This window comes from Nelusetta ayraudi, unplaced genomic scaffold (assembly GCF_046127955.1).
Source record: "Nelusetta ayraudi isolate G7.1 ecotype Tasmania unplaced genomic scaffold, CSIRO-AGI_Nayr_v1 ptg000007l, whole genome shotgun sequence".
NCBI classification, from domain to species: domain Eukaryota; kingdom Metazoa; phylum Chordata; class Actinopteri; order Tetraodontiformes; family Monacanthidae; genus Nelusetta; species Nelusetta ayraudi.
In genome coordinates this window covers 7,870,675-7,889,308 of record NW_027466057.1, presented here as the reverse complement: position 1 = coordinate 7,889,308, position 18,634 = coordinate 7,870,675, and the positions used below count along the sequence as shown (strand labels likewise).

The 18,634-nt window shown below is 44.9% G+C and overlaps 4 protein-coding genes across 5 annotated transcripts in view; all 4 read right to left on the bottom strand.

Annotated features, from left to right (window-relative positions):
* Positions 1-4,572, bottom strand: part of LOC142883480 (signal-induced proliferation-associated 1-like protein 1) — a 192,445-nt gene extending 187,873 nt beyond the window's left edge. For both annotated transcript variants that reach the window (XR_012926054.1, XM_076018394.1), the window contains exon 1: positions 4,311-4,572. The gene's annotated coding sequence lies outside the window, so the exon portion shown is untranslated. The remainder of the gene's footprint in view (positions 1-4,310) is intronic.
* Positions 4,573-6,286: 1,714 nt separating this feature from the next.
* gpx2 (glutathione peroxidase 2) lies at positions 6,287-8,194 on the bottom strand. The gene is made up of 2 exons (XM_076018388.1): positions 7,566-8,194; positions 6,287-7,289 (listed from the first exon to the last, which is right to left on the bottom strand). The coding sequence occupies exons 1-2, from the start codon at positions 7,785-7,787 to the stop codon at positions 6,936-6,938; spliced, it is 576 nt and encodes a 191-aa protein (XP_075874503.1). The 5' UTR covers positions 7,788-8,194; the 3' UTR covers positions 6,287-6,935.
* Positions 8,195-8,551: 357 nt separating this feature from the next.
* On the bottom strand, positions 8,552-12,531 carry LOC142883476 (ras-related protein Rab-15-like). Its single transcript, XM_076018387.1, has 7 exons — positions 12,236-12,531; positions 10,340-10,400; positions 10,174-10,234; positions 10,026-10,103; positions 9,789-9,878; positions 9,307-9,372; positions 8,552-9,192 (listed from the first exon to the last, which is right to left on the bottom strand). The coding sequence occupies exons 1-7, from the start codon at positions 12,423-12,425 to the stop codon at positions 9,037-9,039; spliced, it is 702 nt and encodes a 233-aa protein (XP_075874502.1). The 5' UTR covers positions 12,426-12,531; the 3' UTR covers positions 8,552-9,036.
* A 957-nt stretch (positions 12,532-13,488) lies between these two features.
* On the bottom strand, positions 13,489-17,951 carry LOC142883475 (protein max-like). Its single transcript, XM_076018386.1, has 4 exons — positions 17,766-17,951; positions 15,730-15,837; positions 14,852-14,975; positions 13,489-14,761 (listed from the first exon to the last, which is right to left on the bottom strand). Exons 1-4 carry the CDS (start codon positions 17,799-17,801, stop codon positions 14,577-14,579), a joined length of 453 nt encoding a protein of 150 aa, XP_075874501.1. The 5' UTR covers positions 17,802-17,951; the 3' UTR covers positions 13,489-14,576.
* Between the last annotated feature and the right edge of the window lie 683 nt (positions 17,952-18,634).

Below are 18,634 nucleotides of genomic sequence, written 5' to 3'. Positions count from 1 at the left end.
CTGGTATCCGGAATTATTTTCCACCTCTGCCCACACGGGTCCCCTGCATGGGGGGCAAGGGGCCTGCGTCTCGGCTGCTCAATGTTTGGATTCTTCCCTCGCTCAGCCGCCAGCTGCGGGGAGAGCGAGAGAGAGACGGCAGCAGACAATGTTGCAACTGGCAAACATGTCCAGACAACAGCGAGCGGCACGTCATCGCCGGCTGGCAGCGGAGGTAGCCGCCAGCGACGCATCATCCTGAGAACACCTGATTTCATTAAGGAAAGGCTTTTGCTTTTTTTTAACCTTCTCTCACATTAAGCTCGTTTAACCGAGCGTTTGGCTGTCAAGACGTCTTAGTCGTTTCAATCTTTTTTGCCGTGTCCCACGAGTCCAGGTGGGTGCAGACAAGGGGGAGGGGGACGCCGTTTGGACTGATCTTTGCATCCACGTGGGCTCAGGCTTTGCTGATTCTGGTTTCAAGGCATGAACTAGCAGAATATTAGCGGGAGAGATGTTGCAAAAACCTTACACCGACAAGGTACGAACTGAAAAAAAGGGCTCTCTCTCCACTTGCACTGTGTGTATAAAACTCATGCGTCCTAGTGTTAATTCAAATCTGGACTGGGCACTCATGGAAAATTTACATCCGGTCCTTGCTGCTCCTGGGTTTTAAATTTCCCAGGAAATTTCCCAGGAAAAGGTTTGGCATACTCTCCCTCAATGCCAGGCATCTCCCCCAATGTTCAACACCTTCCGTGTTTTGACACTGGTCAAAACTGGCTAGTGGTAGATCAAGACCAAACTGTTTTTGGTAATACTGGGAGGAGCAAACACTCAACATGCTCAACATCAACTGCTGGGCGTGCAGGTATAGGTCATTGTAGACCAATTACTACGTTGATGACAGGGGTATATTTAAGTTAGAGTCCAACTGATTGTCACATTACGACGGCCGCCAAATTTGTCCTCCGTATTTGACTCGTCCCCTGAGGGAGCGGTGTGCAGCAGCGGCACCACGCTCAGGAACCATTGGGCAATATAACCCAACCCAAGTCCAACCTTGAACGCTGCCAAGCAGGGAGGCAATGGGTACCATTTTCATAGTCTATGGTATGACCCGGGCAGGGAATCGCACCCGCAGTCTTGCCACCAATGACAACAGAGACAAACACTTATAGGCCCAATAAATGAATTTTGTTTCTATATCTGGACAAGGAGTCTAATGCTAATGACATGGCCTGGACGAACTATAACCATATCTGGCCTTCACCATGCATGTCACTGAAGCCCCTACATAGATAATTACACTGTACCAGTCTGTGACACAAGGTCAGAGAATCCCCCTCACTCCACCCCTAAACTTCGCAGCAGATGGGGTGGAAAAGAGGGGAACTTTCTTTTGTGTTGCGCACATTTCTGTGCGCAGCGCTCTGAAAGGGGATTACATCAGCGCCATTGTAGCTTCCGAGCCCTCAGCTTTCCCCCATTGGCCGATATACAGTGGACTGTCCGCTCCAGACAAAGACGGAGCATTCCGACAGTTTAGCGGGCAGGAAACTCAGGCCCTCGAGGTCACACCTCATTACAGTCAAACTCATCAATCCACTCAGTCAGCAGCAGGAAAGACAATGGACGACACCAGGTCATTAGATTTCTGACAACGGAACCGAGTCACGCCGGTCTGGAAATATCGGCCGTGTTGAAATAGACCAAGCTTAGCTTTCCCTCTGGTTTTGTTTCGTTTGAGCTCTCACCGACGGTCGCGTCCGACCATGAATGTGTGACTCATTTCAGGGTCTGTCGCAGCTTGAGCAAACATGAAGAAAGTGGCCTTGCGGCTGGCATTGGTCACGTTGGTTCTCCAAATGATACACTACGATCTTGCGAGGTCTGCGTGATGTGTCGGCAGGTCTGTTATCAGACAGCCAGAGTAGGTGGGCAGGTCTCGACAACGACAAGTCAGGTGGTGGAGCACATTTCCGAGAGGTGAGATCAGGAAGTCCACAAAATTACCTAACCTCAAACCCCAGAGTGCGTGAAACAACAATTAAAAATATGCAATGTTTCGCACATTTGAAACAAATAAAATATGTTTTTCATCATACTTGAAAAAGTCTCATCATAATAATCCCATAATTTGTCAGAAAAACAGCTAATCCAAGCATTTCATGATGGCCACTTAGCATAATTGCAGCCCCCACATTCCAGAGTTGCAAATTATAAGGCGGAACAATGCTTCGCTTGTTGTTTGTCTTTTATCTTTGCCCAAGCTATTCCCCACGAGCCAATGCACAGGAGACAATAGAAACATAAGCTCAACTTAGCAACAGGAAGCATCCCTCTGAGAGCATGACGTTAATAAAAAGCACAAAAACAATTGTTAGTGCACGGAAACACATATGATGCAAAAATGTGAAAAATAGAAACACTGTCATTCAGACGTGAACGGTGGGGGAGGAGGTCTAACACTCTGAGAAATCTAATGCTGCAATGTTGTGTAATGCAATATTGTGTTGCTATTTTTTCAACCTAAAAAAAACAGTTTTAAAATGATTTTTTTTTTTCCTCCCCAGGATTTGACACAACACGTCTTGTTTTACGGCAACACTTCAAATGCAAACGTCAACGTCTCTTGCCTGTCTGGCCATCATCAGCTGGCCAGTGAGCTTTGCCTTTGAATGCCGTTATGGCAGAGGCAGCAAAATGACCACTGTTGGAGGAGGAGAACTCAGGATAAGCAAGAGAGGAGTGGACAGGCGTGTCCTCGTGAGAGGGCGCTGGGCAGGCAACCAAAGTTACGGAGGTCTACACCAGGCTGACCAGGTGTGCTCTGTCAACAACATGAGAAGCGTTCTGCCTGTTGCAATTTAATGAACTGCAAAAATAACAATCATTTAAAGGGATAAATACGACACCATTGATTTCATTGAAATTGTATTCATGAGCAGCACACGGCAACATTTAAAAAAAGAAAAAGCGGGGGTGATATTGCTTTTTCCAACCCTTCGTGCAAAAACACATGAATGGTACGCGGTGTCTTGACAGCAGCACTAATGCTGACTTGTGGGCTCTCTGTGGCAGTCCAGATAAAAACAGAGCACATATGCCTTCCCCCGCAGTGACATAAAGCTGCCGCATTTGCCTTAAATTCACTCCCCATGCCGAATCCTATCAGATAAAGGCAAGGGAGCGGCCCAGTGTGGAAAAGCAACCGCGATTTAGAAAATGAAACAAACCGGGACTTGAGGCTCCACTCGCCCAGCTTTTAACGGCCAGAGCGGAGCTGTATGATCAGTCATGCCCACCGCAGGTCAGCTAATCCTATCAAGAATGCTAACAATCCTTGATCCTTGCCAGGAGCTGAAGTCTCAAGCCCCCTCCTCCCCATTTTTTTCACCTGACTCATGCCAAGTTATCCAACTCCAATGAGGACTGCTACTGGAACATGAGGCGTAATCCAGTTACAGGCGAGCACTTTTGATTTTCACTTCCCTACCAGCCCACACTGGTGGAGGTTCACGTCGAGCCCAATACTTAAAATTCAGGGTTTTTTTTTTGGAACTCTGGGTGATTGCCAAGCCTGATTGTTCCTCAACAATGCCCTGGTGTTCAGTCTCTCTATCTATCTATCTGCCCCACATATACACCAGCAGGCGAGGAGGACAAACAAGCTGGTTTTGTCAGCCCTTCGTCCATGGACACACCAGCGGCTGGGCCCGTTAAACATTAATTCAACATTCTGAACAGCCCCGAGGACGACCAGCACATTGTTGTCTGAAAACAGGCAGGTGTTCCTCAGGAAATCACCGGTCTTCAAATCACTGCTCGCATGGCAACAACACCGGCGTGTTTCAGGGGGGGGGCGGAGAAGATTTCGTATTTATTTACCGTTCAGGAACGTGACAGTCAGTTTCACATTAAGACCGCACCGTGCAGTTACCGTACGGTACGGTACGGTGCGGTGCGGTGTTGTGAGAACGCCACCACCTGTGAAGCAACACGAGCCGTGCCCTTGACATGTTACACGCGACGCAGCGGGCGTTCGCAGGTTGTTGTTTTTTTTTTGTTTTGTTTTTTTTTTTTTTGACATTCGGGGCAGAAGCGTTCCTTCCAGCGGGGTTCTGGGTCCGCCTGACTGAGAGCAACAACACCGACTCAACACAAAACACGAGCGACGGTGGCAACCGCGAACGCGACGTGCACAGTCCACGGAGCAGATGTGGGTGTCGGTGGGGTGAAAGACACCTTGTGGAACTGACGCCACGTGAGCGAGCGAGCGAGCAGAGCAGAGCAGAGCAGAGCAGATCCGCGTTGCCGCCTCGACTCACCTTTTCTTTCCTGCCACGAGAACCCCCTTTGGATGTCACGCGACACCAGGCTCTTCTGGCTCTTCTCTATGATTCCCCCCGTTCTCTTCCTTTTGTCTCAACTCGTACCGGAGGTTCCCTGGGAAGTCCGAAACGAGAGAAGAAGAAGAAAACACTGCGCAGCGCCCTTCCCCTTTCCCCCCCTATGATAGCAGCGGCGGCTCACGCCGTGGACACGTCTTCATCCGCCGGGGAACTCCCTCCTCCTCCCCCCAAAAAATAAAAAATAAGTTAAAAGTTGGATAAAAAAAAAAGTTCGGTTCGCCGCGTCGCAGTAGCGCTCTGCAGCTGCTTCTGCTGCTGCTGCTGCTGGAGGGATGAGATCATTCATGCAGCCTCCCTTCTCCCTCGCGCTCGCTCACTCGCTCGCTCTCTCTCACTCCCTCGCTTTCTGTGCCCCCGAGTCTCGCGAGAAGGGTTTGGGGAAGAGGGGTGGGGGCAAAGCAAACGTCTCCGTAGCAACAGCGCTCACCTGTGGAGGGGAGGGGATGGGAGGGGAGGGGAGGGGCGAGCGAGGAAGGAACTCTGCCTGTTGCAAGCCCAGTGTGGAACGTTTCAGGGGAACCGTTAGTAACAGTGGTAACCTGTTACCACTTTATCTTTAATGTATCGAGTTATACACACTTTGGTGGTTATGAATAAGCATTTTTTATTTATTTATATATATATACAGTGAAGGTAGAGTTCTTTGGAGGCGGCTGTATTGTTGTTTTAAGTTCTGGCCTGCTCAGGGTTTCATGATCTAACGCAACATTGGGATGTCCAACAACAACAAAAAAATTCTTTCCTTTCAGGTGGGTCATCGAAACACTCCATCCATCTGCTCCTGCTCCTGCTCTGTCAAATTTTAGAACCAGTCAAAATGTTTGCCCGCCCGTGACCTAACGTCACAGCTGGTATAAGAAAGATGTGAGATCAAGTGGAACAGCACAAAATAGGGATTTGTGTCAAGGTGGGATTTTCAAGACGGAGAGAAAAATGTGTGCATACAAATAGCCAGCTGCTTACAGGACAATTGTGATTAACGTTTGCAAGGTATTGTTTGACCACTATAAGTAAGGCGATATCATGGATTAAAAAGACATAGATTTAATGCAAGACATGATAATTAAAGTATATCGGTATTGGGTTCACATCTAATGTGAGAAAAATAACAAGTGCTGTACTGCAGTGACCTGGAATTTAATTGGGTCGTTAAAGCCTGTGAAATAGGGGGCTCATTTACGGCTAAGTGTAACAGTTGCAAAGTTTTAAAATTGGCTAACCACATAATGTGATCGTATAATGCTGACCTAGTTTGCTCACATGTTGAAATCTCCATTGGGCTTCCATTTTTGTCAGCGCTTGCCGTGCACTCAGTACCATGAGAGCACTGAAGCCTGGGTGAATGTGAATTATTTGAATCAAAATGCACCAGTTTGTCAAACAAAACTGTTTTCATTTTATTTTTTCTTTATTTTTCAATGTCAGAATTGAACTCAGCGATTCATCCCTGAAATGCCACTGATGTCCAATGTGACTGGTTTTTATATGCACTCCTGATAACAAAAATGAAAGAATAAACAAATTCATTTTATGTCTACAGGCTGTGAAACAGTTCATCAAGAGGAGGATAATTAGTCGTCCTATCAATCAGCAATTCTTGTGTGTCATTTTGAAACGTCATATGACCTGACAATTTGTCAGGCCATGTATGAGCCAAAATCAAACAGTGTCAAGTGCTGTTGCCCCAACTCTGGCGAGATGCCAAAACTATTAGGAGAGTGCCTGCTCTAGCCTACAGCTGGAACTATCAGCCGCTGTGGATGTGAAGGGATGCGTAGACCTGTGCTAATCTGCAGACTCTGCAAACAATAATGATGCACATTTAAATTTAAATTTTAAAATTAAAAATAGGGAGGGGAAAAAAACAGTGGCATTGCTGTTTTTTTGTTTTTTTTTTAATGCATACACATTCTGCAAGTAATGACGCATGAATCAGCACGATGAAGAATTGGCAGCAAGGAATCTTGGGAGGTTTTTGGTGGGTGTAAGTGAAACGACAACACGCATTATAATCCCCCAACAGCCCCACTGTATTTTAAGCCTCATTACTCTGTCCACACTGAGCTATTTTAGATGTGACAGCAGCTATATTCTTCAACCTTCGGATGCAGACAATTTTTTTTTTATAACTGGCCCATCACCGCATATGCCGTCAGCTCAGTGTGCAGAAGTGATGCATTGTATTACAGTAGAGAGATCCTGAGACAGAGTATGTGGGGTGAATTTTAATTCCCACAAGGATGGAGTATAAATTTATCCGTGCGTATGATCTAATCTGCAGCACCATCTGCTGGTAAGACAGCGGTAAGACAAGACAATAAAATGCACCAGAGTCCGTTTAAACTTGTACCTTTATTGTGAATTTTGCACATCTTGAATTACCTTCCCCACAAAGTTTAAAGCGCTTATGAGACCTCAGATAAAATCCCCTTATATTTTTTTAGAATATCATCTTCATTAAATAAGGCTTCAACGTGTGGAGCAGAGAATACCAGCTGTGACTATGAACAATGCAAAGCCATATGGAGGTGGGGGCTATTCTTAGGTCTTAGTTAATCTCAACAGTCTTTGAATGTCGGGTTCAGTGTCGATGGTCGGGAACTTTCTGCTGTATCTCTTGAAGGGGTCCCCCTCCGGGGCGATGAGGAACTTCTCAAAGTTCCAGGAGATGTCCGTCCTGCTGATGGGACTCCAGGTCAGGAACCTGGGGTCCTGCACGAGGGAGTTGGGGTCGTCGTCTGGATAGGGGAGCTTGTCTTTCAGGTAGGCAAAGACCGGATGCGTGTTTGCTCCGTTGACGTCACACTTTTGAAAGATGGTGAAGTTGGGCAGGAAGCCGCTGCCCGGACGCACATGTTGCAGGGAATTCATGATCTCATCATTGGTGCAGTTCTCCTGCAAAGTAGAAAGTACTTCATGTTACCCAGAAATACCTTTTAAGACACCGAACCAGACGCTTAAAAGCCAAATGAAAGGTGACAAATTGCAGGAATTAATTAAGAGAATTAACACGACATTTCTTTTTCGGCAAAAGCCATCAAAATGATTTTTTCTTGAGCTGACTTTTTTTTTTTTTTTTTTTTAAGTCCAAATCAACATAGCCAGAGACAACAAGGTTCGCTTACATATCAAAACCATTTGGAATTTAGGTTCATAACCAGTCCAACAGACCTGATGTCCAAACTGGTTGCAGGGGAAACCCAGGACCACCAGCCGATGGGGGTACTTGCTCTGAAGCCGGTTGAGCTCGCTGAAGTCCCGGGTGGTGGTGCCTCAGAGCGACGCCACATTCTCGATCAGCACCACGCGCCCCCTGTACACGTTGAAATCCACCGAGTCCCCCTCCAGCGTGGTGGCCCTCAGGTCGTAGAACGTCTTGGCGATGAACGCCATCTCAGGCCCTGCGCTTCCACACTGGAGGCAGACGGGATCTCAGCGCCTGCCTGCGTCCCACTCTGCTCCGTCCCCCGACTGTGCGGCTGACTGACCGACCCCGGTGGGGCTGGAAAACTGCTTTCATGGGTGTCGGATGGCGGGAAACCGATCCGCACCGGACATGCAATACTCAGTTAAAACTTTAATAACTGCTGGAAGACCACATGAGCCGCCAACAAAGCCAATGCACCATCTCACTGTGTGTTCCGCCAGGGTTTCAGTTTTTCTTTCAACTCCAGAGACGTGCTAATCCTTTATTTGCACATCAGCAAGTTTAAGTAGCATCCTGCAGAAAAGGCTAATTTCAAAAATAGCTTTAATTGAAGCTGCGTACACGTACCACAACATTTAGCATCATGGCATCTCAGTGACACGGATCACTTTTCACCTCCATCAAATATGTAGCATGCGGTGAAATATAAATGAACCTACGCTTCAAACTCTTCCCGGGGGAAACTTAACACCAAAAGTAAATGTCATCGACCACAAATACAAGTACTCAATTCACTTGTGGGTTTCAATAGCAAAAATTAGAATTTATTAACTTGTATATTTCTAGTTTATCGTTTTTCCTTGAGTATCAAACAAACTCTGGAACCTCATCAAAGTTGAAAATGTGGCTCGAGGCCACGTGACGATGCTGAGGTACACACCACACCATACGGTCGGCATTCGGCCTGCAGGTCGCAGCCATCAAACAAAACAGTACACATACATCCAGGAGAGTAAATAAATAATCAGTGTTTGCATCCAGGAAGGTCACAGAACATACCAAGCGTGCATATGAATCATTCCCCGCTTCGTTTGAAATGTTAATAATTCATCTTTGATATTTTCGCTACCCGGCTTTAGTGGCTTTAGTGTGTAGTGTATAATGGTTGCTGCCTGATGCATTTTTCATAGGGATCCTCATGATGTGTGAATTAGTATCCTGTGTGTTCACTTTTGAAAGAAAAGCTGGTAGAACGCAGTCATTTGATTGGCTCTACACACCCCCAACACGCCACTGAGGTCTGCTTAATCACGAGGCAAGTGCGCCCTCTGCTGGAAATTACGCCTAACTGCATTTCCCATTGATCGCCTCTATTTTAAAATTGAAATTAGATTAAACTAACTGAGAATTTTCCTTTCCTGCAGCATCATAGAAGGTGATAAATATCCTTAATGACAAAATACTCGTTCACATGCTGATGACTGAGCCTTTGTCCTAACAGGCACAGGTCTTCTGCACGTTGTCGTTGCCGTCCAGGCCCTTCTTCCCCTCTAGATCGACCTGATCCAGATAATCATCCAGAGAACCCAACAGGGACTCGACGTCTCTCTTGTGAGCCTGCAGCACCAGTTCTGCCACACGCGTGAACGACTGGGACGAAAGAGGAAGAATGTGAGTGCATTGCGTGGCCCCCTGCCAAATACTCACGCACGTTTCTGTTCCAATAAAGAACTCATTCAGCGCCGTGGCGGAGCTGGAACCCACCTCAATGACGTTGCTGTTGTTTGAAGCGCTGCTTTCAAAGAATTCCATCCCGTAGTTTTCAGCCAGCTGCGGGAAACGAGACAACAGCAATGTCAAAGTCAAGGTTCATCCTCAGACCTTTTATACCCTCTGTTTACAGCTTCCTGCTGAGGATGAGTCTCGGTGGGACCTTCCATGTGTTTGAAAGGGGACAAAAGCTAAGTAGCTATTGGGTTGGTTGTTATAGAGGGCGGAAAAAGAAACACGTGATTGGGAGTGTTGTCACTTATCTGGGAGAGGTATCAGGGCCCTACGTGATGTCACAAAGAGCACATATGATTGTAAAGAACATTTGTACTAGAGGCAGAAATCTGCTGAGCCCTCTTCCACACTTTCGACGACGTGATGTACAAAACACACACACACACACACACACACACACACACACACACACACACACACACACACACACACACACACACACACACACACACACACACGACCTTGCTTCCTTGTTCTTTGGTGACCTGCCTCCTGAGTTCCTCGTCACTCTTGTTTCCTACCATGATCCTTTGCACCTTGTCTGGCACAAACTAAGGGCAAAAATAAACAGAATAAATAGATGGATAAATAAATGATGAAACAAAGGCACAGTTCCCTGCTACTGAGTCTGCAGCAAACATAAACATGTCACCGTGAGGCCACTCTGAGCTGAAGGACGAGAGTGTCGGTGGCCTTACTTCATCCACGTCACTGACCCACTTGGCCAGATGCTGAAAGGACGGCCCGTTCGTGATGTCGTACACAAATACGATACCCTGAACAAGTAGGACAATTAGCGACGCAACGCTACAGTGGGACATGAGTTTGCCTTGGTGAACAGCTCACCTGTGCTCGCCTGTAGTACTGTTTGGTAATAGTCTGATAGCGCTCCTGACCAGCAGTGTCCCTGCACAGAGGGACAAACAAAGAGTCATCAGGGGGCGTCGCACATTGTTAACCAACCTCCGCCAGAGGGAAAATGTAAAGTAGGTACACTATGATAAGATCTTACCATATCTGTACTCGTACCTTGATCCCGTCTATGTCCAAGGTTTTCATTTTAAAATCAACTCCTGAAAGATTAAAAAAAAAAAAAAAAAAAGAGTTGAGCTGGGCTTCAAAGAAACAAATGATGGCAGAAGTTGGGAAGAAGAAGACAGCAGTTGGTTGTGAAACAGCAGCAAAGCAGAACCACTGCGGCAGCTCTGACTGGCTGGTGAATAAACGCTGCTCTGTGCCATCTTCCTCGCATTTTATTTATAGCACTTAATGGATGTCGTTCAGAGGAACGGTGAACAGTGTCTCAGTGTTTCTCTGCCGTCAACTTGTAAATCACCGTGAAAGCAGCTGTCTACATGTGAACGACAGCGAAGCTGCGACTGCAACTCACAAGACAACAAACAAAATACGTCACTGAAGATTCCAAGAAAGCCAAACTTCATTTTTAAAGTCACATAATATTGAAGGTACATGGCATAATCATGTTGTGTTTTTTTTGTGTGTTTTTTTAATCCCTGGTTGGTATTATAAATGATATCTGCAGCTAAATTTAATCCTGAAATGTGCAAATGTGTTTTGTTGAAAAAGATAAAAACCTAAAGCACAACAGACAGAAATACACTATTCAGGGCCGACTGGGTGGAAAATGTTATGGTAACGTTCTGGTCTTCAATGGTCTCTTTTCTTGAACAGACTATTTCACGTAGGCATAAAGGCCGAGCAAGCACTGCAGATAGTGGGTAAACATCTAGATGATTAAATTTAGGGTAAAATGTGAATTATGGTTTTCTCTCAAACCTTGAAAACAGGTCAGCATCCCAGATAACACAAGCCAAAAACTTATCAGGTTCAGGTAATATTTGCCTTTACAGCAAAGAGCCAGAAACTCTTGAAAAACTTGACAGAGAGCCAAGGTAAACATCCTCCAACTGTTTGGTTTGACTAAAAACATCTTTCAAAGCCATTTGGAAACTAATCACCTGGGGGGGATAATATAATAAAATAATCCCAGTGTGAGGAGGCTGAAACATGCAAGACTCGTAAAAAACCCTGCAGTTCCCATCCACACAGCAACAAACGACAGCAGGTTTTTATATGAGACAGGCAGCACACCGGCTCTGTTTGTGTCAGCTGAGAACAGGATTAACAATAAAAAAAAAAGCGTCTGCGATGGATTTTCAAATTTCCAGTTTGCCCTCTTTTTTCATTTTGACATTCACCACTTACAAAACATAAGGGGATATTCAGGGTTGTTGTTTTTTTTTTTTTTTTGTACAAAACGTCTGATTGTGTGCCAAGATGCACTGCAACCTTGGCAGGTGAACTTGACTTGATTCTATCCAAGTGTTGGTGTCTAACTGGTCAATGTTCTGGTTCTTATCGTATAACACGCTGCTCTTTAACAACGTTAAATGAAAAGGGTTGTTTACAGAGTCTTCCTCAAACTGGCAGGAGGTCAAGACAATAAATCACGTGACATCATTTCCGAGACATTTTCTGCGGTTGTTCACTGTCGTTAGCTACGTCGTTTGAGATAAATACTTTTTTAGCACTTCAGAATACACTTTAAGTGTAGAAGAAGTGCTTAATATCACCCAAGTCGATTATCCATAGCTTTTAAGTGATCATTTTTACGGAGCTGCTCTCCCACATGCTTCACTCTGGGACACATTCATGAGAGGAAACGTTAATATCCTGCGCCGGGTGCTGTTGCTTACTTTCCAGCTGGACTTTGTTTGAAGCACTTTAATCCCGCTGGCTCAGCGAGCGGACATTTTCAACAACACTTCACAACAATAACTCAAAAACTCATTCGTCAGAAGAATTCCCGACGTGGGGAAAAACGAGTCCCGACTTCTCCAAAGGTTCAACATCTCGAGCGGGACGAGTCCAAAGCGACGTCACCTACCGATGGTGGAGATGTGAGAGGCGTCGAACTCACTCTCGGTGAACCTCCGCAGCATGCACGTCTTCCCGACGCCCGAGTCGCCCAGCAGGAGCAGCCTGAACAGCACATCGTACTCTTTGGCCATGACAACAACAGGCGGGCATGGCCCCTTCTTCCAACTTCCACCTGATGCCTTCCACTTGCGCTGCATTTAAAGCCCCCTCGGATATTTCGCTTTCTTCAGGGGTTGCCGCAACGCAGCAAAGCGGGACACACCGTATCGCCCGTAATTATGGCAAGACGCTTAAAAAGTAGTCAGATGGCGTTGACGTTAAGCTGGGTGATCCTTCCGTTTTTAGTCTTTGACGTTGCGTTAGAATCGTTATTGCTGGGATTTCCTTCGAACAGTGAAAGCATCAGGACTTGCATCCTTGAAGAGTGGGAGTGTCAGACGGGGCCCAGCCCACTAAGATCAACATGCGTTGAACGATCAAAACACAAAAATGCCGGTCGAGCTAGTTTAAATGGCAACACGCTGACGCCAACATTTAAAAGAATCAGGAAGGCACACGCTGATTTGCATATGTATCACAACGACTGCGTTCGTGCCGCATATTTGTCAATGATTTAGTTTTGGAAAACAATATACAAAATATATGACAGCAACCATGTAGAGAAAGGTCATCCTGGCGTTTATCGATGGTTCCACACCTCCCTTTCTTTTGGCTCATTGCCAGTCAACAATAAAAGGGCACAGCGGGTTAAACAGTTCGTATATCAGTTGAATTTAGATGAGAGAAATGAATTTAGATGAGAGAAATAAAGACAACATGTTGGTGTATTGGTGATACTTTACTGCCAGTTGAGGCAGGCAGCAACCGGTTAAGGCTTCCTGTTGGCAAACTATCAGGACACCAACCTGGGGATATTACCCCAGAGCCTGGAGGGGGCAAAGCGAACACACGATATGCTGTCCACCAAGAAAAGTTATTTTGATTCTTCAATTAACATGTCAAACTGCATAAAATCCTAAAAAAAAATACCAAATACTCTTTGGTTGCAACAATTCATCATGCACATTCACATTTCCTCCTTCACTAAGTCATGTGTTTTTTTTTTATGCGCAGCTTGCTGCCTGCTTCAGTCAAAGTGAAAAAAAGAAACTGAGAAGCGAGGGTTTGGTGTAACTCACTTGATGCCACCATGCAAAAACAAACAAAACAGACAGCCAGGGCTGCTGCCCAAGATATTAATAAAAACACAACGAGCCAGAGTTACATCCAAAAAGGATAAAATAGTTTTATTTATAGTCTCATAATAAAGGTATGCCTTAACTTGCAAGACAACCGTTGGCAGTATGTACAACATACCTGTAATTTCCATGGAATGGAACAAACAAATATAGATCACGTACACACTAAATCACCTCTGCAAAAATTGGGGAAAATATAAGAGGGATAAATGTTCAAGCAAATATTTCAGGGCAGGACTTTTCTCTGCAGAGCTGACACCATTTAAGAGTATACAGTGTTATATACTACACACCGAAATGTAACTTAATGAACAAACAAACAAAGGGGACTGCCCTTTAACTGCATTACGTAACATTCAGCATCCATTACGGGAGATTTTTTTTTTTTTTTCTCGACCCAAATTTAATTTGATTAAAAACAAATAGGATATTAAAACGGATGAACTTGTGGGAATTCACTTTAACAGCAGCATCATTTCTTCATCCCACAAGACAAAAAGATCAGACACGAGGTTAAAGAAGTTGATTTTGGAACATCACTATAAATAAAAGAGGGCTCAATTCTATTTCAAAGACAAAAAAAACTTCAGCAACCTTCAGTGGATTAGGAGTGTTTAGCCGCGCAAAAAAGTCGTTTTCAATTTGCAAGCGTCATCACATTCTGTTCTGGAAAAAGTATCAACGTTAAAACGAACAAAGTTGGCTAATTAGCATTGTGTTGGAGCTTGTCAAGTCTTACTAATCCAACTGAGGGGATCATCCGTGTGGCTTTTCTAAAGCCTTATAGCTTTTTATCTCCAACATTTGATTATGAATTAATATTGTGACATTTTAAAGAGCAGAAAGTCTCTCTATGGGGCGGGGGGGCGCTGCAACAGAGCCGCAAAAAGGCTGAGTGACACTTGTAAGGAGGGGCGCAAAATGCAGGTAGAAGCGTTTTTATACATGACAGCACCTCTTTCACAGAGTCCTCAGCTCGTCTCCTGGACCGCTGCAAGGAGGTGGGACAGAGTGCAGACAGGTGGGAGTTATGGGGGCGGCGGGTGCGCTGGGCAAAAAGAGTCTGTTTGGGGAGTCGGGGGAGGGCGAGGGGCTCCTGCATGGCTGAGTCTAGCTGGGCTCCATGCGTAGCTTCTTTCTGTTGGGCAGCTCGTCCGGTTCCGATTCTGAGCTGGAGTCGGAGCCGCCGTCGAAGGCCGACACGGCGCTGCCCTTGCGGTTTGTGTACAGGCTGCTGTCAGACGAGTAGTTTGTCTGGATCTGGCCGTTGCCCTTGGCCTTCTCCAGGGCACGGACTGCAGCGGGTAGACGGAAGGCAAATGAATCAGACTCCCATTCACACAGCGTGTGGATACTGACGGACTAGAAAAATCAGCCACACTCACCCTGCTGCTCCAACAGCGTGTTCTGCTTCTTCAGGTCGTCAATGTCTTGCTGGTGGGTATGGTTCTTCCGCCGCATGTACTGGATGTACTCGGTGGCTTTGTCTAGGATTTGTGCTCGAGAAGCCTGTTTGACACCACGGAGCAAAGATTGTGAGAGAAAATAAAAATCGGGGCAGAAAAACGCTGTATTTGCTCAGGTCAAGCACATGTCATAATAACACGGCCTTTTAAAAATACAGAACTACTTTGGTCAAAGATGGTGTGAAACTAACTTCTTCCTCTTATACCCAATTTAGGTTTCCAATTTTTATTTAAAGTTTTCCTTCATCAGTTTGAGGGTCTCGGGGTCCTGGTGTCACATTTGTTGCTAAATTTAAAGCCCTCTGATGCAAAAATGTTGTTAACTCGCATTATTTCCACTGAAAGAACATGAGCTTTGTTTGTGTTGTTTTTCACCTGCAGTTCAAGAAAAGTGAGGTATAAATTGTATATGTGCACATTATTGTTTGTTGCACCATCATGCCTGTTATGCAATTAAATGAACTAAATTAAATGTGTAGTTCACGTTAATTTGACAACACCCATGAATGTAGATGGACTATGTGCACTTGCTGGCTGTTTGCAGTGGCAGAATGCATCCGTCTGCCGAAATTTACATAGCTTGTGCTCACACTCAGCCAAAAAGATCTCAACAGGTTTCACAAGGTGCTTCGACTGTGCAGCAGAAACAAAACCCTATTTAGAGAAGTCAGAGGAACCGCTGAGTAAACGCAAACTCTTTGAGATGTTTGCTTTGCTGCCCGATTGGGTGATAAGGTGGATTCAAGTCCAACGAGGGCCTGCTTCACAAAATCTGACCAACTTACTGACTCACTCACCTTTTCCCCTTGTAATGCAGGCACAGAGTCCCGTAAACCGTGAAAGCTGTCCTTAATGTGGTCCCTGCGTTTGCGCTCAAGCGCGTTGTGGTGTGCTCGTTTGTCTGCCTGCAAGGGACGGGCAAACTTCAATGACTTTCACACACACACACCAAAACACACAGAACAAAATCACAAGTTACAGAATGTGCCTGTCACCTGACATGCACGGAACGAGAGGGAGTGATGAGCACGTGCATCTTGTTGCATTTTCTTAACGAGATTAGTGGCGTTAGTGAAATCAGCCAGCAACTTAAAATGCAGACGTTGCATTCTTTTGGGGGCTGTTACTGAGAAAACATCCCCGCAGCTTCAAAATGAGCTGAAACTTCCACAAGTGTTGGCAGAAAAGCAAAACGGACTGAATGCAACATGATGCACTGAGCAAAATACATATAATAAAGAACATCACTGAAAGAAAGTCCCCTTATGACAGAATGCTGCAGATTTCAATGCATCAAGCACAAACATTGCATGTCAAATAGATCATATAAACATATCTGCATTTGGTGAGAGGGTTGTGATGAATACGCTGCAGATACAACTGTAGTTTAAAGCTAAATATCACTGAGGCGATCAGGAGTCACATTTTTAAACCTAAATCGAACAAAATGAGCTTTTAATTGGGACAAATTGCAAATTGTAGGGTTTTTTTTTCTTTTTCTTTTCTTAAATTGGCGAAGATAAACCTCCAATACTGCTCATGTACAACACTGTGCGTTTAACCGGCCGACCAGTGCACGCATACTGGAGCTATATGAGGATCAAGCCGGAGATCCCCGATTAGACTCATGGGGGAGGGGAATCGTCGCTGTGAGAAATATGCGAGCAGATCGAAAATCTATCTCGACGTGAGCTTTGCAATTGACTGGAATAAACGCGTTGAAGCAGTTAAAAAAAAAATGATAATGATAATAATAATAATGATAAATAAATAAATAAATAAAAAAATACGCCGACGCTATTTTGACTGTTTGTGCAGTGAGTTTAAACCTGCAGGTCTGATTCACACGCGATGACCTAACTCCTGCAGGAGGAGCAGGTTTTCAACGTCGACCGACGTGTTTCTCCACCCTTGATCGCGCCACACAGGGACGCGTCATTCTCGTCGAAATCGTCAAATCTTGAAACTATGACGGGGAGTCGTGATTGGCACCGTTTCTGGTCGTTTGCTCGCCTTTTTTTCATCTGAGGTTATCGTCGTTTCGTTTCAATTGCGCATCTACTTGTGCAATTACAGTCGGAGCGGTCAAAATGGACGTGTAAACACCGGGGCAAACAACGACTTAGTCAGTCAAGGTTGTCGTGAAATTCAAAAACACAATGTGCACGACTGACTTCCTGTATTTTCTCGCAAACTTTGTGGTAAAAATGAGCAACTGCAACGTGACTAGAAACATTCTGAACAGGACATTGCATTGTGTTCAAAAATAAAATCGTGAAGTTGGATTTAAACCTGACTTTGATTTGGACTTCTTCCCGTTTTTCACACGAGGACATGACCGAAATATATATATCTTTTTTTTTTTACACTTCCGACTTTTTATAGAAGTCACAACACTTGCACATAGTAAAATATTGAATAAAATGCAATGTTTATTCTTCCTTCGGGCATTGTAACTGCACATTACTAACAAACTTTAGTTAACCTTTTGGCCGCTCCCAGCATCAGTACCGTAAAATGAGAAATTACAGCGCAGCAAAACAATTTCGATGATGTCCTAATGGTTTTTTTTTTTTTTTTAGTTCACCAACGCTCGTATCACTACATAACGACGCCACGTGTTCACTACATTAGAAAACCTCGGTTGTATGCATAGTGTAAACCGACAATTGAAAGTAGCCTGTAACAGCTGTCTCGATGTTTGTCCGAGAGTCTTAATATTTGACGAGACACCAAGCTAGCTTAGCCAGCTAGCTCGATCAGATAGCGCAGACTGGCAGGAATGTTATGCTTTTTTGACGAGCCACTTTGAAAGGGAAACTAAACCACCTACATCGCTGTCGACGTCGATGTCATCGTTTTCGCTCATTCTTCGGTACAAAAAATGTGAGAAAGGCAAACGAGTAGCTAACAAAAAAAAAAAACTAAGTATAGCAACAACCGCGTATTGAGAACCAAGCAAATCTCGCACGGAGCTTTTGCTACAGGAGATACATGACGATCAACAACGGCGTCGCTACACGTGATTTGCCTACACATGGATGGAAAAACATTAACGGCGCAGGCGCAAAGCGGCGGGGCCTTGTGGGTAGTGGAGTAATTTGGCCGGAAGCAGTCGAGCTAGTCGTACTGCAGTCGCCAGTGTATTGAACGACATTTCCCATTAGCCATCAAAGTTAGCCACGCCTACCAAAACCGTACTGTCGTTTCCTCTGAGAAGGAAACGGAGGCAGCAGTCTTGCTGGGTCTTGTAACTCTTCGAGCTAAAACCAGTACTTGTAAACTGTACTTTTAAAAGATATACAAGTAGTGGTAGTTCCATCTTCCTGCTGAAAATGAGTCTCTGTTGGACCTTCCATGTGTTTGAAAGGGACAAAAGCAAAGTAGCTACAGTTGTTACAGAGGGCGAAAAATAATAACACCTAGTTGGGGTTGTTGTCACTCATCCGGGAGAGGAATCAGGGCCCTTTGTGATGTCACAACGAGCTAGTCACGACTACTGCTTAAACAACCAGTGCAGTGCTGCAAATGTGTGCAGCATCATCAAACAGTTTGTATTGTATAAACCCCATGTGCAAAATAAATGAAGATGATTAATAATAATATTGAAAAAAAAAATGAATGAAAGAATATGTTCAATATAAATGTACTTGATATCCACAATTAGTATTTAGAAGAGCACATCTAACCGTCTTATGATTT